This window comes from Balaenoptera physalus (genome assembly GCF_965194825.1).
Source record: "Balaenoptera physalus genome assembly, chromosome: 2".
Lineage (NCBI taxonomy): Eukaryota > Metazoa > Chordata > Mammalia > Artiodactyla > Balaenopteridae > Balaenoptera > Balaenoptera physalus.
Window position 1 is genome coordinate 66,461,979 of NC_138883.1, and position 25,323 is coordinate 66,487,301.

At 36.0% G+C, this 25,323-nt stretch overlaps 1 protein-coding gene and 1 long non-coding RNA gene across 10 annotated transcripts in view; one reads left to right on the forward strand and one right to left on the reverse strand.

Moving 5' to 3' along the window:
* LOC309656169 overlaps window positions 1-12,714 on the forward strand; it is a 224,613-nt gene extending 211,899 nt beyond the window's left edge. Inside the window, exon 2 of the long non-coding RNA XR_014261199.1 lies at window positions 10,895-12,714. This is a non-coding gene — a long non-coding RNA (uncharacterized lncRNA). The remainder of the gene's footprint in view (window positions 1-10,894) is intronic.
* The window catches only part of ARHGAP5 (Rho GTPase activating protein 5), an 83,737-nt gene that overhangs the window by 27,518 nt on the left and 30,896 nt on the right, over window positions 1-25,323 (reverse strand). For 6 of the 9 annotated variants that reach the window (XR_014261125.1, XR_014261126.1, XR_014261127.1 and 3 more), the window contains exon 3: window positions 22,407-22,554. The exons of 2 other annotated variants lie outside the window; for them this stretch is intronic. Coding sequence is in view for 4 of the 7 variants with exons in the window: in XM_082452043.1 (XP_082308169.1) it covers window positions 22,407-22,554 (148 nt within the window). In the remaining 3 variants the exon portion in view is untranslated. The remainder of the gene's footprint in view (window positions 1-22,406; window positions 22,555-25,323) is intronic. One more of the 9 variants, XM_082452044.1, reaches the window with a different exon arrangement.

Genomic DNA, 25,323 nt, shown 5'->3' on the forward strand with positions numbered 1-25,323 from the left:
ATAGAGGTGTGAAAATTAAATGAATAAACTACAGGGAATTCCCTGGCATTCCAGTGGTTAGAGCTCCATGTTTCCACTGCAGGGGACAAGGGTTCAATCCCTGGTCGGGGAACTAAGATCCCTTAAGCCACATAGCACAGCTAAATAAATAAATAAATACTTTAAAAAAATTAAATGAATAAACAACACACTTATTTTATAGCATACCGAAAGTTTACTATACAAATAGGAAGCATTCAGTAAAAGCTGAATAGATTACTAATTATTCCACCTTGGGGATAAAAAGAGTAAGGGCTAGAGTGTTTCTTCAGACTTGCAACACATTCATTTTCCAGCCGGAATTTCACCATTAAAAAAACAAAAGAGCTTCAGGTATAATCACCTGGTTGTCAATAACAAAAAATGACGATTCCGTATGTTTCAATCTAACTTAAAAACAAAGTATTTGACATAGCTTTCTCCTGTCATAACCACAGAGCATCCTGCATATCATGTATCACCTTCATCATCCACTATTATCACAATGTAAAACCTGGGTTTTTAATGATATAACAGGCTCAGCACAATACAAATTAGTCAATTGATATAAATGTAAATTATAAAAGTCACACTGTAGCACAAATGCCTCCATTCTCTCATCTTTTGCAAAGGTCATGCATTTTTATAGGAAAAAATAATAAATGCTAATTCTAGTTTGTTAAATAAAGACTTAAAGAGATATCATTCATGTGTAACTACTGGCACAAGGACACACACTTAGGATTATTAAAAATAATTAGGATTCGTTTTTTAAACATTTATTAAAAAAGGATTTATTCACATGTCCTCCTAGTTTTAGGAGCTGGGGGTCCCTCCTCTCTTAGAGATTATGGTCCAATGGCTGTGGTGTTTAAAAAACAAAACAAAACAAAGCATAGGCTGTAACCCAATGACCAACTACTTCAAAGAAGAAAATGTTCTTGCTAACAGATAAAAATTTATTTCAAAACTAGAAAACACAAAAGGTAACATATTAACATACTAAAAAACCTTAAGGAATTTCTGCTAGATATAGGCATACTAAAATTATCTAAAGAAAGGCTTTAAGGTCTAATTTATAATTTCTCTTTGCTAGATCAATAATAAACAAGTCACACTTGAATCATTAAATTCAGATGCCAATGATACCAACTTTTAGCATTATCTGACACGGATAAGGTTATTAAAAACCTAGAAATTCAAAAGCAACATAAAAAGTCCTTTAGGAAATAATATGTCTCCTAGTGTGATGCATTAAGACACAACAGCCCTGTGTAGAATTCCAGCCAAAAATGTTTACCTTGAATCTGACCAGGAATCAGACAAAATTCAGGAACATTCTGCAAAAAAGTGACTTAAAATTTTCAAAGAATGTGTCAGGAAAACATACGTAAGGCTAGGGAACTATTCTAGATTAAAGAAAACTAAAGAAACATAGCAAGAAATGCAATGCACAATCCTTGACTGGATCCTAGTGAAAGAACAAAAAAGCTGTAAGAGTGACAATGGGACAATGAAGGAAATTTGATTATAAATAAAATATTAAATAACAGTATTTTATCAATGTTATATTTCCCGAAGGTGGTATTTATACTGTGATTATGTGGAGAAAATGTCCTTGTTCTTAAGAGACACATGCCAAAAAGATTTAAGAGCAAAGTGCCATGATGTCTGTGACTTTCAAATGGTTTGGGGGAAAAAAAAAAGTTGGGGAGAAATGTGGCAACCCAGCCCCCCACCCAAACTGGTGTATCTAGATGAAAGGTATATGGATGCTCAATCATACTATTCTTGCAACATTTCTGAAGGTTCAAAAGTTTTCAAAATGTGAAGAAATAAAGAAAATATGGGATGGTTACTTCAGATTTGTGGTCACATATTTAACACAAAATGCATGGTTTTTGTTTTTCTACAGCTATAATCTACTTTCTGGTCCAACCACAGAGTAGACAGGCAGTTAGTTTAACCAAAGTTGAGGTTTCCCAAGAGAATAACATGGTGGGGGTTGAGGAGGTATGCAAAGGAGTGAACATAAAAATGGATTGAGATATATATAGGTAGGACAAGGAAGTACAGAAGACATTAGGTAATGACATTTAGTGAAAAACTGTTAGAATAATGAAAATTTGTAGGAGTTCTTCAAAAAAGCAAGTGGGAATGCTTTTAAATAAAATAAATAAAATAAAAAGTTATATATTTAAATAAAAAGAAAGTTATACTGACCTTTATTTAGCAATAAAACAAAGATTCATTTACCCATTTCACCTCATTTATTTCATCCATCATTGGTGTGTTGGAACAACATAATTTTTAGACCAATACTTAAAGAAACTTACTGAGACATTCATCCTTCTAACAAGAGTCTTAGCAGAAAAATAACCTCTAAGCTATACAGATAGTTTATTTCTTTATAATTCATTTGTAATAGTGGGGGCATTCCAGATTAACTATATCTACATGCAAATATAAATTTTAGGATACATAGGTGAAGAAATTCTTCCCCTATCTGGAACGTGTTCACCTAACCTGTCATAACTGAAAAAATGGAAACAAAAAGGATTATAAATAGCCAAAAAGATGTACAAAGCCCTTGCACTAAAATATATTATTTCCTTTATAGGAGGAATACCTCCTGTTTTTCCACAGATTCTATTTAACCTAACCAAAAGCACAACTTAAACTAACTCTGCCATATGTTCTCCTGACTCACAGCAGATTAGTAGTTGCAAACTGGAAAAGCAAAATAAGATTATAAGCAGCAGGAGGTACACTGACAACAAAGCAGGAAATTGAAAAACTATAAAATCTAGAAAACAATTTAGAAAGTCTCTAACATAGGAATGCTTCAAAAGATTCTGAAGATAGCACATTTTTAATACCAGAGAAAACTTTCATTAAAATATCATTCTAAAGGATAAAGGAAGAAACACTTCCTAGCTCATTCTATGAAGTATTACCCCGATACTAAAGCCAGACAGACACCAAAAAAAAGAGAAAACTATGGAATATCCTTTATGAATACAGATGCAAAAAACTTTAACACTAGTAAACTGAATGCAACAGCATTAAAAAGATTATATACCATGAGCAAGTGGGATTTATCACAGGAATGCAAAAGTGGTTCAACATAAGAAAAAAACAATCAATGCAACTCACCACATTAATAGAATGAAAGAAAAAAACCCACACGATCATCTCAATTGAGAAAGAAAAACCATTTCACAAAATCCAACACCCTTTTCATGATAAAAAATACTCAACTAGGAATAAAAGGTTTTATGGGTTGACTCTGTCTCCCAAAAGATATGTTGATGTCACAACCCCCCAATACCTCAGAAGAGGAACTTATTTGGAAACAGGGTCATCACAGATGTAATTAGCTAAGATAAGACGATGTCATACTGGAGTAGGGTGAGTCCTTAATACAATGACTAGTGTCTTTCTTAGAAGACAGAGACACAGGGAGAACCCCAAAGGCAGAGAATGGAGTAACACTGCTGCAAGCCAAGGAACACCAAGGATTGACAGCCACCACCAGAAGCCAGAAAAAGGCAAGGAAAGATTCTACGCAGAGTCTCAGATGAAGTGTGACCCAGCTGACATCTTGATTTCAGATTTCCAGCCTTTAGACTGTTGGCAAATAAATTTCTGCTGTTTTAAACTGCTCAGTTTGTGGGACTTCATTATGGCAACTCCAGGAAACTAATACAAAAGGGAACTTCAGCGATGCAATAAAGAGCATGTATGAAAAACTCAGAGCTAACATAATGGTGAAAGAATGAAAGTTTTTCTCTAAAGTAAGGAATACCAGCAATGCCTACTTTCACCACAGCTTTTCAACATTACACTGGAAGTTCAAGCCAGAGCAAGACAAAGAGATAAAATGCAACCAAATTTCAAAGGAAGAAGTAAAGCTATCCCTATTCACAATGGATATGACCTTATATACAGACAAAATCCCAAATACACACACACACCAAAAAAACTAATAAGCTAATAAAAAAAACTTCAGCAAAGTTGCAGGATAAAAGATAATCACACGAAAATCAGTTCTATATAGTAGAAACAAACATTCCAAACATGAAATTAAGAAAATAATTCCATTTATAACAGCATCCAAAAGAATAAAATACCTAGGAATAAACTTAGCCAAGGAAAGGCAAGACTTGTACAATGAAAACTATAAAACAGTGTTGAGAGAAATTAAAGAAGACCTAAATAAACAGAAAGACATCTAGTGTTCAGGGATTGGAAGACTTAACACTGTTAAGATGGAAATATTACCAAAGTCATCTACAGATCAAAATGCAATCCCTATCAAAAAGGAATAATAGGATGGCTAGAATTAAAACACACACACACAGGAAAGCTACCTGTAAAAGAATGAAATTAGAACACTCCCTAACACCATACACAAAAATAAATTCAAAATGGATTAAAGACCTAAGTGTAAGACTGGACACTATAAAACTCTTGGAGGAAAACATAGAAAGAACACTCTTTGACATAAATCACAGCAAGATCCTTTTTGACCCACCTCCTAGAGTAATGGAAATGAAAACAAAAATAAACAAACGGGACCTAGTGAAACTTAAAAAGTTTTTGCACAGCAAAGGAAACTATAAACAAAACAAAAAGACAACCCTCAGAATGGGTGGGAGAAAATATTTGCAAATGAATCAATGGACAAAGGATTAATCTCCAAAATATATAAACAGCTCATGCAGCTCAATATTAAAAAAACAAACAACCCAATCAAAAAATGGGCAGAAGACCTAAATAGACATTTCTCCAAAGAAGACATACAGATGGGCAAGAAGCACATGAAAAGATGCTCAACATCACTAATTATTAGAGAAATGCAAATCAAAACTACAATGAGGGTGCCGGGGCAGCCATTTTGTACCAGGAACTCTGGTCTGAAGGGCAGGGGGCGAGCACGCCGTGAGCCGGTAAAAGCAGATGAAGCGCAATGGAAAAAAAAGGAAAGAGATCTTCACATAAACAGATTCTTACTGGCTGGTGTGAAGAGTCATTCCAAGGGGCAGTCATATGTCCCAGTTCTGGCCAATGAGAGGTAATAGAGGTCTGCAAGGGGATTTCTGGGAAAGATTTTCTTATTCTGAAGAAGACATCTGAAGAGGATATTTCTTCAACTCTGGAGCTGCAGAAAAACTCATCTTGTGACCACCAAAGAAGCCAGCCTGCAGCCGTGTGGACGAAAGGCTCTTGGTGCTCCAGCCAGGCATCAGGGCCGTACCTCTGAGGTGGGAGAGCCAACTTCAGGACACTGGTCCACAAGAGACCTCCCAGCTCCACGTAATACCAAACAGCAAAAATCTCTCAGAGATCTCCATCTCAACATCAAGACCCAGCATCACTCAATGACCAGCAGGCTACAGTGCTGAACACCCTATGCCAAACAACTAGCAAGACAGGAACACAGCCCCATCCATTAGCAGAGAGGCTGCCTAAAATCATAATAAGGCCACAGATACCCCAAAATACACCACCAGACGTGGACGTGCCCACCAGAAAGACAAGATCCAGCCTCATCCACCAGAACTCAGGCACTAGTTCCCTCCACCAGGAAGCCTACACAACCCACTGAACCAACCTTAGCCACTGGGGACAGATACCAAAAACAACGGGAACTACAAACCTGCAGCCTGTGAAAAGGAGACCCCAAACACAGTAAGATAAGCAAAATGAGACGACAGAAAAACACACAGCAGATGAAGGAGCAGGGTCAAAACACACCAGACTTAACAAATGAAGAGGAAATAGGTAGTCTACCTGAAAAAGAATTCAGAATAATGATAGTAAGGATGATCCAAAATCTTGGAAATAGAATAGACAAAATGCAAGAAACATTTAACAAGGATGTGGAAGAACTAAAGAGGAACCAAGCAATGATGAAAACCACAATAAATGAAATTAAAAATACTCTAGATGGGATCAATAGCAGAATAACTGAGGCAGAAGAAAGGATAAGTGACCTGGAAGATAAAATGGTGGAAATAACTACTGCAGAGCAGGATAAAGAAAAAAGAATGAAAAGAACTGAGGACAGTCTCAGAGACCTCTGGGACAACATTAAACGCACCAACATTTGAATTATAGGGGTCCCAGAAGAAGAAGAGAAAAAGAAAGGGACTGAGAAAATATTTGAAGAGATTATAGTTGAAAACTTCCCTAATATGGGAAAGGAAATAGTTAATCAAGTCCTGGAAGCACAGAGAGTCCCATACAGGATAAACCCAAGGAGAAACACGCAAGACACATATTAATCAAACTGTCAAAAATTAAATATAAGGAAAACATATTAAAGGCAGCAAGGGAAAAACAACAAATAACACACAAGGGAATCCCCATAAGGTTAACATCTGATCTTTCAGCAGAAACTCTGCAAGCCAGAAGGGAGTGGCAGGATATACTTAAAGTGATGAAGGAGAAAAACCTACAACCAAGATTACTCTACCCAGCAAGGATCTCATTCAGATGTGATGGAGAAATTAAAACCTTTACAGACAAGCAAAAGCTGAGAGAGTTCAGCACCACCAAACCAGCTTTACAACAAATGCTAAAGGAACTTCTCTAGGCAAGAAACACAAGAGAAGGAAAAGACCTACAATAACAAACCCAAAACATTTAAGAAAATGGGAATAGGAACATACATATCGATAATTACCTTGAATGTAAATGGATTAAATGCTCCCACCAAAAGACACAGGCTGGCTGAATGGATACAAAAACAAGACCCATATATATGCTGTCTACAAGAGACCCACTTCAGACCTAGAGACACATACAGACTGAAAGTGAGGGGATGGAAAAAGATACTCCATGCAAATGGAAATCAAAAGAAAGCTGGAGTAGCAATTCTCATATCAGACAAAATAGACTTTAAAATAAAGACTATTACAAGAGACAAAGAAGGACACTATATAATGATCAAGGGATCGATCCAAGAGGAAGGTATAACAATTGTAAATATTTATGCACCCAACATAGGAACACCTCAATACATAAGGCAAATACTAACAGCCATAAAAGGGGAAATCGACAGCAACACAATCATAGTAGGGGACTTTAACACCCCACTTTCACCAATGGACAGATCATCCAAAATGAAAATAAATAAGGAAACACAAGCTTTATATGATACATTAAACAAGATGGACTTAATTGATATTTATAGGACATTCCACCCAAAAACAACAGAATACACATTTTTCTCAAGTGCTCATGGAACATTCTCCAGGATAGATCATATCTTGGGTCACAAATCAAGCCTTGGTAAATTTAAGAAAATTGAAATCGTATCAAGTATCTTTTCCGACCACAACGCTATGAGACTAGATATCAATTAAAGGAAAAGATCTGTAAAAAATACAAACACATGGAGGCTACACAATACACTACTTAATAACGAAGTGATCACTGAAGAAATCAAAGGGGAAATCAAAAAATACCTAGAAACAAATGACAATGGAGATACGACAACCCAAAACCTATGGGACGCAGCAAAAGCAGTGCTAAGAGGGAAGTTTATAGCAATACAAGCCTACATCAAGAAACAGGAAACATCTCGAATAAACAACCTAACCTTGCACCTAAAGCAATTAGAGAAAGAAGAACAAAAAAACCCCAAAGCCAGCAGAAGGAAGGAAATCATAAAGATTAGGTCAGAAATAAATGAAAAAGAAATGAAGGAAACAATAGCAAAAATCAATGAAACTAAAAGCTGGTTCTTTGAGAAGATAAACAAAATTGAAAAACCATTAGCCAGACTCATCAAGAGAAAAAGGGAGAAGACTCAAATCTATAGAATTAGAAATGAAAAAGGAGAAGTAACCACTGACACTGCAGAAATACAAAAGATCATGAGAGATTACTACAAGCAACTCTATGCCAATAAAGTGGACAACCTGGAAGAAATGGACAAATTCTTAGAAATGCACAAACTGCCGAGACTGAACCAGGAAGAAATAGAAAATATGAACAGACCAATCACAAGCACTGAAATTGAAACTGTGATTCAAAACCTTCCAACAAACAAAATCCCAGGACCAGATGGCTTCACAGGCGAATTCTATCAAACATTTAGAGAAGAGCTAACACCTATCCTTCTCAAACTCTTCCAAAATATTGCAGAGGGAGGAACACTCCCAAACTCATTCTACGAGGCCACCATCACCCTGATACCAAAACCAGACAAAGATGTCACAAAGAAGGAAAACTACAGGCGAATATCACTGATCAACATAGATGCAAAAATCCTCAACAAAATACTAGCAAACAGAATCCAACAGCACATTAAAAGGATCATACACCATGATCAAGTGGGGTTTATCCCAGGAATGCAAGGATTCTTCAACATATGCAAATCAATCAATGTGATACACCATATTAACAAATTGAAGGAGAAAAACCATATGATCATCTCAATAGATGCAGAGAAAGCTTTCGACAAAATTCAACACCCATTTATGATAAAAGCCCTACAGAAAGTAGGCATAGAGGGAACTTTCCTCAACATAATAAAGGCCATATATGACAAACCCACAGCCAACATTGTCCTCAATGGTGAAAAACTGAAACCATTTCCACTAAGATCAGGAACAAGACAAGGTTGCCCACTCTCACCACTATTATTCAACATAGTTTTGGAAGTGTTAGCCACAGCAATCAGAGAAGACAAAGAAATAAAAGGAATCCAAATCGGAAAAGAAGAAGTAAAGCTGTCACTATTTGCAGATGACATGATACTATACATAGAGAATCCTAAAGATGCTACCAGAAAACTCCTAGAGCTAATCAATGAATTTGGTAAAGTAGCAGGATACAAAATTAATGCAGAGAAATCTCTTGCATTTCTATACACTAATGATGAAAAATCTGAAAGTGAAATTAAGAAAACACTCCCGTTTACCACTGCAACAAAAAGAATAAAATATCTAGGAATAAACCTACCTAAGGAGACAAAAGACCTGTATGCAGAAAATTATAAGACACTGATGAAAGAAATTAAAGATGATACAAATAGATGGAGAGATATACCATGTTCCTGGATTGGAAGAATCAACATTGTGAAAATAACTATACTACCCAAAGCAATCTACAGATTCAATGCAATCCCTATCAAACTACCACTGGCATTTTTCACAGAACTAGAACAAAAAATTTCACAATTTGTATGGAAACACAAAAGACCCCGAATAGCCAAAGCAATCTTGAGAACGAAAAATGGAGCTGGGGGAATCAGGCTCCCTGACTTCAGACTATATTACAAAGCTACAGTAATCAAGACAGTTTGGTACTGGCACAAAAACAGAAATATAGATCAATGGAACAGGATAGAAAGCCCGGAGATAAACCCACACACATATGGTCACCTTATCTTTGATAAAGGAGGCAAGCATATACAGTGGAGAAAAGACAGCCTCTTCAATAAGTGGTGCTGGGAAAATTGGACAGGTACATGTAAAAGTATGAAATTAGAACACTCCCTGACACCATGCACAAAAATAAACTCAAAATGGATTAAAGACCTAAGTGTAAGGCCAGACACTATCAAACTCTTAGAGGAAAACACAGGCAGAACACTCTATGACATACATCACAGCAAGATTCTTTTTGACCCAGCTCCCAGAGAAATGGAAATAAGAACACAAATAAACAAATGGGACCTAATGAAACTTAAAAGCTTTTGCACAGCAAAGGAAACCATAAACAAGACCAAAAGACAACCCTCAGAATGGGAGAAAATATTTGCAAATGAAGCAACTGACAAAGGATTAATCTCCAAGATTTACAAGCAGCTCATGCAGCTCAATAATAAAAAAACGAACAACCCAATCCAAAAATGGGCAGAAGACCTAAATAGACATTTCTCCAAAGAAGATATACAGATGGCCTACAGACACATGAAAGAATGCGCAACATCATTAATCATTAGAGAAATGCAAATCAAAACTACAATGAGATATCATCTCACACTGGTCAGAATGGCCATCATCGAAAAATCTAGAAACAATAAATGCTGGAGAGGGTGTGGAGGAAAGGGAACACTCTTGCACTGTTGGTGGGAATGTAAATTGATACAGCCACTATGGAGAACAGTATGGAGGGTCCTTAAAAAACTAAAAATAGAACTACCATACGACCCAGCAATCCCACTACTGGGCATATACCCTGAGAAAACCATAGTTCAAAAAGAGTCATGTACCAAAATGTTCATTGCAGCTCTATTTACAATAGCCAGGACATGGAAGCAACCTAAATGTCCATCGACAGATGAATGGATAAAGAAGATGTAGCACATATATACAATGGAATATTACTCAGCCATAAAAAGAAATGAAATGGAGGTATTTGTAATGAGGTGGATGGAGTTAGAGTCTGTCATACAGAGTGAAGTAAGTCAGAAAGAGAAAAACAAATACAGTATGCTAACACATATATACGGAATCTACGGAAAAAAAAAAAAAAGGCCATGAAGAACCTAGTGGCAAGACGGGAATAAAGACACACACCTACTAGAGAATGGACTTGAGGATATGGGGAGGGGGTGGGGTGAGATGTGACAGGGTAGGAGAGTGTCATGGACATATATACACTACCAAATGTAAAATAGATAACTAGTGGGAAGCAGCCACATAGCACAGGGAGATCAGCTCAGTGCTTTGTGACCACCTAGAGGGGTGGGATGGGGAGGGTGGGAGGGAGGGAGATGCAAGAGGGAAGAGATATGGGAACATATTGTATATGTATAACTGATTCACTTTGTTATAAAGCAGAAGCTAACACACCATTGTAAGGCAATTATACTTCAATAAAGATGTTTAAAAAAAAAAAAAAAAACTACAATGAGGTATCACCTCACACCAGTCAGAATGGCCACCATCAAAAAATCTACAAACAATAAATGCTGGAGAGGGTGTGGAGAAAAGGGAACCCTCTTGCACTGTTGGTGGGAATGTAAATTGATACAGCCACTATGGAGAACAGTATGGAGGTTCCTTAAAAAATTAAAAATATTTACCATATGAGCCCAGCAATCCCACTACTGGGCATATACCTAGAGAAAACCATAATTCAAAAAGACACATGCACCCCAATGTTCACTGCACTATTTACAATACCCAGGTCATGGAAGCAACCTAAATGCCCATGGACAAATGAATGGATAAAGAAGATGTGGTACATATATACAATGGAATACTACTCAGCCATAAAGGTCATTTGTAGAGATGTGGATGGATCTAGAGACTGTCATACAGAGTGAAGTGAGTCAGAAACAGAAAAACAAATATCGTATATTAACACATATATGTGGAATCTAGAAAAATGGTACAGATGAACAAGTTTGCAAGGCAGAAATAGAGACACAGATGTAGAGAACAAATGTATAGACACCAAGGGGGGAAAGTGGGGGAATGGTGGTGGTGGGATGAATTGGGAGATTGGGATTGACATATACACACTAATATGTATAAAATAGATAACTAATAAGAACCTGCTGTATAAAAAAATAAAAATAAATAAAACACACACACACACACACACACACACACACACAATATAACATGTGTTGAGGAGGATGTAGACAAATTTGAACCCTTATACATTGCTGATGGAAATGTAAAATGCAGAAAACAGTTTGACATTTCCTCAAAAAGTTAAATATAGAATTACCATACAACCCACCATTTCACTCCTAAGTATGTAACCAAAAGAACTGAAAACAGGTATTCAAACAAATATTTGTACATGAATGTTCACTGCTGCACTGTTCACAACAGCGAAAGGGTGGAAACAAACCAAATGCCCACCAAGTGAACAAATAAACCAAATGCGGTATATATCCATACAATGACACATGCTATAACAGATGAATCTCAAAAACATTACGCGAAATGACAGAAGCCAGACAAAAGGTCACACATTGTGTGATTTCATTTATATGAACTATCCAGAATAAGTAAAACCATAAAGACAGAAAGTAGGTTTATGGTTGCAGAGGATGGAGCAAGGGGGGAAAAGGGAAGGGAATAACCACTTAATCAGTATAGTTTTCTTTGGGGTGATGAAAATCTTTGGAACTAGATGAAGTGGTGGTTGTACAACATGGTAAATGTACTACATGTCACTGAACTGTACACTTTAAAATGGTTAATTTTATAATATATGAATTTCACCTGAATAAAAATGTAAAAAAAAAAAAAAGTATTCTAAGTCATCTAACCCTTGTAACTTCAAAGCTGATAACCACGCTTCCTTCTCATTAAAAATTTTTTTCTTAGCGTTTTAGGGCTCCATTCTTTTGTACAGCCTATTTGCAGTGTGACCTTTTCTTCTCACTCTCTATGCTCACCCTGAATTTCATCAGCACATAGTTTACATTAATATCTATACAATGACAATTACCAAAATCTCATCTTAAGATCAAATAACTTTCCAAAGATCCATAGCCATACATTCAACTGAATCTTGAACTTTTAAGGAACCAGGCCACACAGCAGGAGGTGAGCAGCGGGCAAGTGAGGGAAGCTTCATCTGTATTTACAGCTGCTCCCCACTGCAGTGCTGGAGAGCGGCTGCAAATACAGATTTTCACTGGCAGAGAGGTTTGATTGCACAGAGACCATAATAAACCAACTGCTTGCAGAAACGTATCAAAACCCTATCAGTGAGTGGCAAGTGACCATTAAGCTGCATCTTACATAGTAGACTGGACATAAGCACCACACTTTGGCTGTCATTGTCTCCCAACACCACCAGATGGGACCATCTAGTTACAGGAAAACAAGCTCAGGGCTCCCATTGATTCTGCGTTATGGTGAGTTGCATGATTATTTCATTATATATTACAATGTAATATTAACAGAAATAAAGTGCACAATAAATGTAATGTGCTTGAATCACCCTGAAACCACCTCCCACACACACACCGTGCCCCTGCCAGTCTGTGGAAAAATTGTCTTCTACAAAACCGATCCCTGGGGCCAAAAAAAAAGTTGGGGACCACTGCCCTACAGGCACCTTGAGATTTAAGATGTACATAATATGAATCTATTATCAAACTGTCAAATCTGCTTTTCATACCATAATTCCTGTTTTCATTAATGGTGTACCACCTATAGTCACCCTAATATAGAATCTGAGAGGCATTTTTGAGACCTCTTTCAACTCCTTATCCATCCTAGTTCCTGAGAGAGGACTATTACTCTTTCTTTTCAATCTCTCTCCACCACACTTTTTGTCTACTTAAAACTTATACTGGGCTTCCCTGGTGGCGCAGTGGTTGAGAATCTGCCTGCCAATGCAGGGGACACGGGTTCGAGCCCTGGTCTGGGAAGATCCCACATGCCGCAGAGCAACTGGGCCCATGAGCCACAATTACTGAGCCTGCGCGTCTGGAGCCTGTGCTCCGCAACAAGAGAGGCCGCGATAGTGAGAGGCCCGCGCACTGCGATGAAGAGTGGCCCCCGCTTGCCACAACTAGAGAAAGCCCTCGCACAGAAATGAAGACCCAACACAGCCAAAAATAAATAAATAAATAAATAAACAAAGTAAACAATGCGTTTAAAAAAAAAAATTAAAAAAAAAAAAACTTATACTAATATTTCAAGGGTCATTTCCCAACTGGAACTTAAGCACAACTTCAACTAAAAACTGTAAAATTTATATGAAACAACAGTTTTCAGACACTGAACTATAGGCAGCTCAAAACCGATCTGTAAGGAAAAAGAAGCAAATAAATTAAAATGTCTGAATGCCCCAATTTAGTGCCTGGAAACAGATTTTAGATAGCAGTGCAGAGAGGTGGAATCATAATGGCCTACCAGAGTTGAGAATATGGAGACAGGAGTTCAGAAAGGATGAGATGTCTAGAATTTGTGAGGTAGAGTACCAAAAAAAGAGGGAGAGATATATACAGAAAGAGCCTCAGAGATATGCAGAAAAGACACTGGAGTCTTTGGTTGAATACTGCAAGTGTGTGAGAGGAAACTTTCTGAGGACAGGGGCTGAGACTAGTCCAAGTTCTATTCTCAAAATACCTTTTTTTTTTTTTTTTAAGTACTGTTTTCTTTTTTTTAATTGAAGTATAGCTGATTTAAGACCACCTAATATGCAGGGCACTAAGTGAAGTCTTCATACCTTAAAGTAGGTCTAAATAAACACTAGAATAAAAGCTGCCATGGATCTGCCAAAATAAACTTATAAGCAAGCCTAGAAAGGACCAGACTGATACACAAAAGGCTTAACACATGACAAAACAAATCCAACACTCTTTAAAGGAACACTAGAAAATTCACCACTCAAAATGAAAAATTAAAAATGTCTGATGTCAAATCAAAACCGCCAGTCAAAGAAGCAGAAAAACACAACCCATAACCAGGAGAAAAGCCAACAGAAACATAAACAGACCGAGAAATAAAATATGACAGAATCCATAAAACAAGGACCTTAAAACAGCTATTATAAATTTTATAAGTATATTTAAAGATATAAAAGAAAATATCAACATGATATTGATAAATGAAACAAATAAAAAAGAGACTTAAAATGGAACTTCTAGATTTGACCATACAGGAAGAAAATAAAAAAATCAGTGAACTAGAAAATATAGCAATAGACACACAGTCTAGGTGAAATGAAACCCAGAAAGAAAAAAAGGTTTAAAAAAATGAACAGTCTCAGTAAGCTGCAGAACAATTTTAAGATGTCTAACACCATGTAACTGGAGTCCATAACTGGGAAATAGAACAGGAAAAAATATTCCAATAATGGCCGCAAATTTGAAAATTATAAACCATGAGATCTAAGAAGCTCCAGAAACCTCAAGCAGAAGTGTTTTTTTTTTTTTAAAGCACACACTAAAATACATTTTTAATAAAATTGCTAAAAAACTAGAGAGAAAAATGTTAAAAGCATCTGGGAATCGAGGGAGAAAGGGGAACACATCATATACAGAGGAATACTGGTAAGAATAGTAGCAGATTTCCTTTTAAATATCATGCAGAAGACAACAAGCAGTCTTTAAAAAGCTGAAAAGAAGAGCATCCCAGGTGGCGCAGTGGTTACCCGCCTGCCAATGCAGGGGATACGGGTTCGCACCCTGGTCCAGGAAGATCCCACATGCCACAGAGCAACGAAGCCCGTGTGCCACAACTACTGAGCCTGCGCTCTAGAGCCCGCAAGCCACAACTACTGAGCCCACGTGCCACAATTACTGAAGCCCGCGCGTCTAGAGCCCATGATCCACAACAAGAGAAGCCACAGCAATGAGAAGCTCACAGACCGCAATGAAGAGTAGCCCCCGCTCGCCACAACTAGAGAAAGCCCGCGCATAGCAACGAAGACCCAACGCATCCAAAAATAAATAAATAAAATAAATAAATTTAAAAAAAAAAGCTGAAAAGAAAAACGAAATCCATCAACAGCCTAGAACTATCAGAAGAACAAAGTTGAAGGACTACACTTCTCGATTTCAAAACTTACTAGAAAGCTAAATAATGAAAACAAAGTGGTACTGGCAAAAAAGGATAGGCATAGGGATTTCCCTGGTGGTGCAGTGGTTAAGACTCCATGCTCCCAATGCAGGGGGCCCAGGTTCGATCCCTGGTCAGGTAACTAGATCCCACATGCATGCTGCAACTAAGAGTTCGCATGCCACAACTGAGGAGCCGGCACGCTGCAACTGAGGAGCCAATGAGCCACAACTAAGGAGCCCACCTGCCACAACTAAGACTCAGTGCAACCAAATAAATATTAAAAAAAAATGGATAGGCATATAGATCAATGGAATATACGTGGAAGTGCAAAAGTACTCATATTTACAGTCAATTGATTTTCAAAAAGAATGCCAAGGCAATTCAATAAATGGTGCTTGGACAATGGATACGCAGAAGCAAACGAATCAAGCTGGAATCCTTCCTTGTGCCATACACAAAAATTAACTCAAAATGGATCATAGACCTCAATGAAAGAGCTAAAACCAAAAAACTCTTAGAAGAATATATAGGAATAAATCTTTGTGATCTTGGGTTTGGCAAAACCTTCTTAGATATGATACCATGTGCACAATAACAAAATTTTTTTAAAAACTGGATTTCATCAAAATTTTCAACTTTTGTGCTTCAAATGATACCAACAAGGAATCTGGGGAAAAAATTTTTGCAAGTCATATTGAAAGCAACTTGTATCCAGGATATATAAAGAGCTTTTAAACTCAACAGTAAGAGGGCTTCCTGGTGGCGCAGTGGTTGAGAATCTGCCTGCCAATGCAGGGGACACGGGTTCGAGCCCTGGTCTGGGAGGATCCCACATGCCGCGGAGCAGCTGGGCCCGTGAGCCACAATTACTGAGCCTGCGCGTCTGAAGCCTGTGCTCCGCAAGAAGAGAGGCCGCGATAGTGAGAGGCCCGCGCACCGCGATGAAGAGTGGCCCCTGCTTGCCACAACTAGAGAAAGCCCTCGCACAGAAACGAAGACCCAACACAGCCATAAATAAATAAATAAATAAAAGGCTTTGGGTGCATTCATCTCACAATTAAAAAAAAAAAAAACAAACTCAACAGTAAGACAAACAACTCAATTTAAAAATGGTAAAGTATCTGAATATATACTTCTCCAAAGAAGATATACAAATGGCCAATAAACACCTGAAAATATGTCCAACATCATTTGTCATCATGGAAATGCAAATCAAAACCATATGAGATACCATTTCATACCCACTAGGATGGCTATAATCAAAAAATCAGAAAATAAGTGTTAGCAAAGATGTGGAGAAACTGGAACTCTTGCATATTGCTGGTGGGAATGTAAAATGGTGCAGCCACTTTGGAAGACAGTCTGGTAAATTCCTCAAAAGGTTAAACATAGAGCTACTATATGATCTAGAAATTCCACTCTTAGATATATATACTCAAAAGAAGTGAAAAACGTGTCCACACAAAACTTTTACAGGAGGGTTCACAGCAGCAATATTCACAATAGTCAAAAAGTGGCAAACAACACAAATGTTCATCAATGGAAAATTATTCAACAATAAAAATGAATGAAGTACTGACAGATGCTAACACTGATGTTATAAAACACTATGTTAAATCAAAGAAGCCAGTCATAAGAGATCAGAACAGGTAAATCTATAGAGACAGAAAGTTAAGGGAAGGTGGGTGTGGAGAATAGGGAGTGACTGCTTAATGGGTGGGGTTTATTTTGGGGGTGATGAAAATGCTCTAAAATTGAAAGTGCCGATGGCTGCACAACTCTGTGAATATACAAACATACCACTGGATTGTACAATTTAACTGGGTGAATTGTAGAGTATGTGATATCTTTCAAAAACAAGGATAATTATCTGATTTAAGCAAAAATTATGAACATATACTGTGATGTTTAAAACATATTGTAAAATTAAAATGTTTTAACAATTAACAACAAAAGAACAAGGGATAGGAGGGTTAAATGAACTGTTCCAAGGTTCTTAAGCTACATATCATGGTGGTGTAATGTTGTCTGAAGATGAACTGTGATTAAACAAACAGTGATAAAAATCACAAATGCACAACTAACTACAGTTCTGTACCTACACTGTTAGCCACATTTAACATGATTCTGAGGGAGCAGGACTGACCTTATGTACAAGTCCCCTTTTCCCGCAAAAATGAATGAAAAAACAAAGTCAGCATCTTTTAAACCAGTGGCCACACAGTAAAAACTGTACATCATTGTCCATTCATTTAAAAAGCAAAGTCACTACGATGGTATAAAAGTGATAACTGATGCCTTTTTAACTTTCTGAACTTTTTATTATTTCAAATTCTACAGCACCACTAAAAAATCCTAACAGATAAATATAACTAATAACCCTGACATTGGAGTTAAAATAGAATAAAAAATATTCACTTAATCCAAAAGAAGGCAGGAAAAGAAAAGGAATAATGTTCACATGAGACAAAAAGAAAATAAAAACAAGATGGCAGACTTAAAACCAGTTATGTTGATTATTACACGAAAAGCCAATGACCTAATAAATGCTCCACTTAAAAGAAGTGGATTGTCAGATTCAGATATGCTATCCACAAGAAATTACGTTAAATATAAAGATACAAATGAAAGGATGAAAAAAGATATACCACATAGACACTACTCAAAAGAAAATACCATTGGCTATGTTAATTTTAGACGAATGAGGCTTCAGAACAAGGAGAATGCTTCATAATGATAATACGTCAGTTCATAAAAAAAGACATAATCCTAAATGTATGTGCAACTAAAAGAATTTCAAAACACATGAAGCAAAAACTAATACAACTGAAAGGAGAAACAGACAAATCTCAATCATGATTTCAGATTTCAATAGTACTCAATTAAAAAAGCAAGTCAACAAGAAAATCAGTAAGGATAGCCAAGACTTGACGAATACTCTCAAGAACTTGACCTGACATTTATAGAACCCTTCACACAACAGCTTAAAAAACATTCTGCTGAAGGCTCCATGGAACATTCTTCAAAACAGACCATATTCTGGGCTATAAATAACAAGTCTCAATAAACTTACACTGAAATCAAACTGTTTTCCAACTACAATAGAATTAAACTAGAAATGAATAACAGAAAGATATCTGGAAAACATTTAGAAATAAAACACTTTTAATAATCAATGAGTTAAATTAAAAAGTCAAAAGGGAAATTACAAAGTATTTTGAACTGAATGAAAATGGAAACAACATATCAAGATCAGTGGCACACAGCTAAAATAATGTTTACAGGAAATTTTTAAACATTAAACATTATAGTAGAAGACTGGTCAAAATCATTATCTAGCTTCCATTTTAAGAAACTATAAAGAAACAAATGAAAGCAGAAAGAAGGAAAACAGAAAAAAGTAGAATTCAATGAACTCAGAAATGGACAAGAGAGGAAAATCAATAAAACCAAAAGTTGGTTCTTTGAAAGATCAATAAAATTGATAAACCTCTCTCAAGAGGACAAAAAAAAAAAATCAGTAATGCCAAAAACAAAAGAGAAGACAGATGCTACAGACATTAAAAGCATGATAAGGAATTTTATAAACCACCTCTGCCAACTTGAATGAAATGGACAAACTCCTTGAAAGACACAAACAATCAATGTTTACTGAAGAAACTGAAAATCTGTACAGTCCTGTATCTATTAAAGGAATTTAATGTACAGTTAAAAGCCTCCTCACAAACAAGATTCCAGGTCCAAATAGTTTCCCCGGTAAACTCTACAGAAATTTAATAAAGAAATATTACCATTCTATACAAACTTTTCCAGAAAATAGACTCAGTCTATGATGCCAGGTTTACCCTGATAGTAAAACCAGACAAAGACACTGCAAGAAAAGAAAACTATAGACCAATATTTCTTAGAATGCAGAAATCCTTAACATGTTAACTGGATGTTAACAAACTGGATCCAGCGATAAAACATTATGACCAAGTGGTGCATGACTAACCCAGGAACGCAAGGTTAGTTTAAAAATCAACATTTAAAAATCAATTAATGGGGTTTCCCTGGTGGCACAGTGGTTAAGATTCCACCTGCCAATACAGGGCACACGGGTTCGTGCCCTGGCCCGGGAAGATCCCACATGCCGCGGAGCAACTAAGCCCGTGCGCCACAACTACTGAGCCTGCGCTCTAGAGCCCATGAGTCACAACTACTGAAGCCTGCGTGCCTAGAGCCTGTGCTCCGCAATAAGAGAAGCCACGACAATGAGAAGCTTGTGCACAGCAACGAAGACCCAATGAAGACCCCACAGCCGAAAAAAAAGCCTCAAAAAAAAAATCAATTAATATAATTCACCACATAAACAGACTTTAATAAGAACTCTATGATCATATCAACAGAAGCAGAAAAGCCACATGACAAAATCAACATCCGTTTTGGATAAAAATGCAGCAAACTAAGAATAGAAGGATTGGGACTTTCCTGGTGGTTCAGTGGTAAAGAATCCACCTTCCAATGCAGGGAACGCGGGTTCAATCCCTGGTCAGGGAACTAAGATCCCCCATGCCGCAGGGCAACTAAAGCCCACATGCCACAACTACTGAGCTCATGTGCCTCAACTAGAGCCCGCGTGCTGCAAACTACAGAGTCCTGGTGCTCTGGAACCTGCACACTACAACTAGAGAAGAGAAAACCTACACGCCACAACTAGAGAGAAGCCCAGGCATCACAATGAAGAGCCCGAGCACCGCAACGAGAAAGATCCCGCGTGCCTCAACGAAGACCCCCACGTGCCGCAACTAAAACCCGACGCAGACTAAAATAAATAAATAAATAAATAAATAAATAAATAAATAAATAAATAAATAAATAATAAATCTTAAAAAATTAAAAGAGCCAGTGCTTTCTTTAGAAAAACAGAATAGAAGGATATTTTTCAACCTGATAAAGAATATCTACAAAAAACTAAGAGCTAACATCATACGTGACAAAAGACTAGATGCTTTTTGAGGTGATAAAAATGTTCTATATCTTGATTGTGGTGGTGCTTATATGACTAGAGTTATTAAAACTCATACTGTATAATTAAAATTGGTAAATTTTATTGCATGTAAGTTATAACAGTAAAGCTGATTTTAAAAACTTCCACCATATTTTCTTCAGGGTTGTTTAAAAGAAGGTTAGTCCTCTAAACAAGGGTGTTGATTATATTTACGTTACAAGTTAAACCTTAAATATGGAGATGGCTGCTCCAGTCCATAATGAGAATCTGCTATTCAATTCTTAAACTGAGAATTTCTGCTAAAATGGATTAGCATTAATCAGTAACAAAATGATACATACTACTACATCAACAAAAGAACTAGCTTTAATCTTTATATAAGTATTCTTATGGTCTTATGGTACCTAAGTATACTTCTAACAAAGCACTTAAATATATAAATTACCTGCCAGTTGACTGAACTAATTCAAATGTTGCTAAGAATTGAACTAGAATTTTCATTTTATCTTACACTTGGAATTTATTTTCCTCAAGCCAAATCACTCAACTACCACGAAAATATTCAAGAAGTGGGACTTTTTAATTATAAAAATAAATGTACAAAATGCAATCCATTATTACTTTATTGTTATTTTCTAATCACAAAAGAAAAGTCTTTTTGAATTGCTCAGTCATATCCACAAGGCCTAATTATATTACTAGAGAAAATGAGATGTCTTTAACCTCAAAGCAGGTAGCTAACATTATAAGAACCTCTGCATTTCTACTATGCTAAAGATGGACAGAAATACATAAAGAAATTTGCCTAATACTTCTGTTGAAGGAAAAAACAAATGATTGAAGGCATATCCAAATACAGGCTCTATAAATTAAAATTTATTAACTTAAGGGAGAAGATAGGCTATTTCAACTCTAATACCAGTGGATAACAGGTATTGCCCCATATTCCACTCGTTATTAAAACTGAAAGTTAGCACTTCTCACCAGACAACCTAATATGTACGTATAGAACTTAGCTGACAGTCAAGATGAAATGGTATGGCGTACATACACCTAAGTAAAAATAAGCTTGATTTTTTGGATAGGACATGGGCATCCTAACTTGTTTATTCTTTAAACAATACTTGTTTATCAAAAGAGGTCATTAAGAATAAATAAAGCTAAAATGAAATTAGCTCATGTTTTTAAACCATTAAATTTTGGAGTCCATTCAAATCACTCGTTTCATGGTTAACTTGTATTCATTTTAAATGCACATAAACATAATATTCTGCCTTTATTACCCAACTCTGACTAGTCCAACCCTCAGTAATGGTTTCATCAGACAAAGTAAACATAAGAGCAGGCTTGTTTTTAAAACAGTGAGGATATCTACACACTCCTTACAAATACAACTCAAACCATACAAACCATATTAAGCTAGTGCTGCTGAATAAATAGTAACATCACAAACAAGCTACCTCTTGCACATTCACAAATATTGCTATGAATTTGTAAAAGAAAAATTCACGTGTAAAATGAGTTAAAAAATAGTATTAGACTTAAAATGTTGCAAACATTCAAATTATTGATTTAAATCATATCTATGATTAAACAGTAGCATAATTTAATAACTGAGTTATTCTAAATTCCAGAATAAGGTAAGTTTAACATTTTAGTATTTGACTTAGCCATTTAATAAAGAGAAGTCCAACAAAAGCATGACTGGCTAACAACAAAACTGCTTTCAAATATCAGATGGTTACATCTAGAATTAATACTCAAGATAATCAATCCTAATGAGAACGATACACCTCTTTCAAATTTTAGCTTGAATCAGGAACATCTGACAAACTATTGGTGTAGCAAAAGTGAAATTTTATATCAAACCTCTTGCAATGATACTTCTATCCTACCTGTATCTTCAATAAATTCCACACATTTTTCAACAAATAGTGGTATGGGCTTCTCAGCTGTAACCAGATCCTGGAGGGGCATCCCAAAGTAATTACTTTCCCAATTTCTACGTGTTGGTGGATTGAAGTTCTTAGTTTTCTTTTTCTGCTATAAGAAAACATATTCAAGTTAAAACTATTAAAATTAATTTCCTTCAGAAAAACATTAGTATTAAGCAATGTAAATAAACATTTTGTATCAAAAGATATATTTAAAAGCCATATCCAACCTAAATGTCCATCAATACCGGGTTCATTAAATAAATTCTGCTAGAAGCAGCAACGTGACCAAGAGAAAGAGACAAAAGTGAACAGACAAAAAAATGGCTGAATAGAAGAAACTTTTCCCTTTGGAAAATAATAGAAAACTGGATAGTTAGGGAAATTAGAAAAGATCATTTTTCAATTCCAAGTGAAAAGGAGAAACTAGGAGTAAGCAATGCTCAATGCACAGTTTCAGTGTGGTCTGTTGATTTGGTGCATTTGTTATCTGGTCTTTGGAGAAGTTCCAAGTGAGATTTTTGTGCATAGCTATATTAGTAAGAATATAACATAGCTTTAATTATTGATTATATAATGAAGCTATGCAACTCCATGAGTTTTAATCCCATCATTTTCCCATTTTCTTCCTATCTATTGACTCTATTTCTTAAATATTAAGATAATTTTTATAAAAGAAAGTAACATCCCAGTGGGAAAGGAGATGTTAATTTAGTCTATTAAAAATGTTTTATTAAGCACCCCAAAAAAGATAATTTTTATAAGTAATGGACAAAACATTTTCACAATAATAAAGAAACAAAATTACGTAAGAATTTTCAAAGTTTAATTTCAATCCTGCATTGGGAGAAAATGGGTTCTTAACCAGGGAGTGAACATTTCAAAAACCTAAGGAAATACTGCCTGGAATTCAACCCTTAAGGAGATTCTGAGTCAGTCTTCCTTAAGTAGGGTGTATTTATATTTGTCATAAGTATTGTTACTGACTTACAAATCACATAAAAACATACCATTTCTAATCAGAAAAGTGTGTGTGGGGGCAGGGAAGGGAACACAGGCAGAGCTTTCAATGCTTAAAGCAACAGTCCTCATTTTAATTTTCAGTTCTTTCCAGAGGAGTCTCTCCTTTGGATGGATTGATCTTTCAATGTGTTCTTCCAAGTTCCAAGTTATGCAACTGATACCTTACATAATCAATCAAGTCCTTTCTTCATTTCAATTTCAGGTTGCTCTACCTAGCAAACTCCCAGATCTCATGAAATCCAACTTCTAAGTCTTCATATATTATCACTCTGATGATACAGATTACATAAACTCTGGTAGGTACAGATTACATACAATATAACTAGTTGTCTGAAATGTTACCAACAAAGCACTGGAATACTTGGTCTGGCTCAAGACCTAGCCCACCAAGTCAAGTAGTGTGGATCCTTCCTTACTCCTTAAACAATCCTTCCACTACCACCACCACCAAAACAGAACAATGTGCAAGAAAGTAGAAATGAAGAGACTGTAATTTCAAAGCTGAGGTATGGATACAGCGACTGGGTCCTCTTCTTTCTCAGGAGCACTAAGGTGCTTTCCAGCCTGCAAACTACTAGCTGCACCATTTGACTACAAAAGTGAAAACTGAGGCAAAGATGGATGTTTTTGTTTAGAGAGATAATACAGTGGTAAAAAAGATTACACTTAAGCAAATTAATGAAAACAGCAATGCCTAGCCTATGGCAGGAGCAACAGGAATAAAAGATCTTAATCTGCAATGACACCTAAAAAACAAAGTTGTAAGAAAAGTAAGCTAGCTAGTCCTAACTGTTCCAATCAACTCTTAAGAAATTCTCTTTTCATATTACCCTTTAGGAACCAATCTAAACTCTGAATACTTCACTAAAATTGGGGGTAGATTTCTCTGGCTTATGCTCAGGGAATATCCATCCCCCAAAGTCCATAAAGTTACAAGGGCAAGTTATTTAATTCTGCAGTTACACCAAGATCAGATTACACCAGTAATCTGAGGCAATGAAATGCTAAGTGGCTTATAGCATAGAATTTCTGGCAAAGTATAAACAGATAATTTACTAACATATAGCTGCCCTGACAGTCAAGTTATAGTTCACATATATTGGGGGAAAAAAAGCATAAAAAGCTTAGGTGACTTTACCAATTTTTCTACTAATTTACACTGGTGCAAAAGAAAACTCTATGTAGGAAAATAGTTTTGAATTAGACATTCCTATATTAGCTCTTATGATGAATAAAAACATATATAACTTTTTTTCTATAAGTGATAGTTCTTAAGCATAAGAATCACTACAGGAAGTTCTTTAAAAATGTGAATTTTGAAAAACTCTACATTATTCTAACATACAACCCTTAGTTAAGAGTTGCTAATCTATAGCTACAAATTTATACCAATTCAAATTAACTTATATTATTTAAAATCTATTTCGTAAATTAAACTAAGGCTAGATGATTACAACTGCTATAAAATCCCATCAAGGTTCTCTGAAATGCAAGAAAAAGTTGAGGCATATGGTTATTTGGTCATTTATATCTATAGCTTTTGATGAACCAACAGTCAGAAATGGCAGGTCCCAATAAATAATTATGCCAGCAGGAAAACAGGATCTGATTTATGATAATCCAACTTTTGATTCATTACTACATTCATACAAATCTTAATTTCTGCTTAAATACAAATACCCATGGTCTTTTTTTCCTGGCCACTTAGGCAAATCTCATGTCTGCAAAAGCATATCCAGTAAAATAAACATTCTATTTCACAAATAATATAAACAATGTTATCAGTTAAGTGTCCAGTGGATATTAAAAACTATCATTAGTATTTAAGTAAACAGGACCAGGAAAAGGCATATAA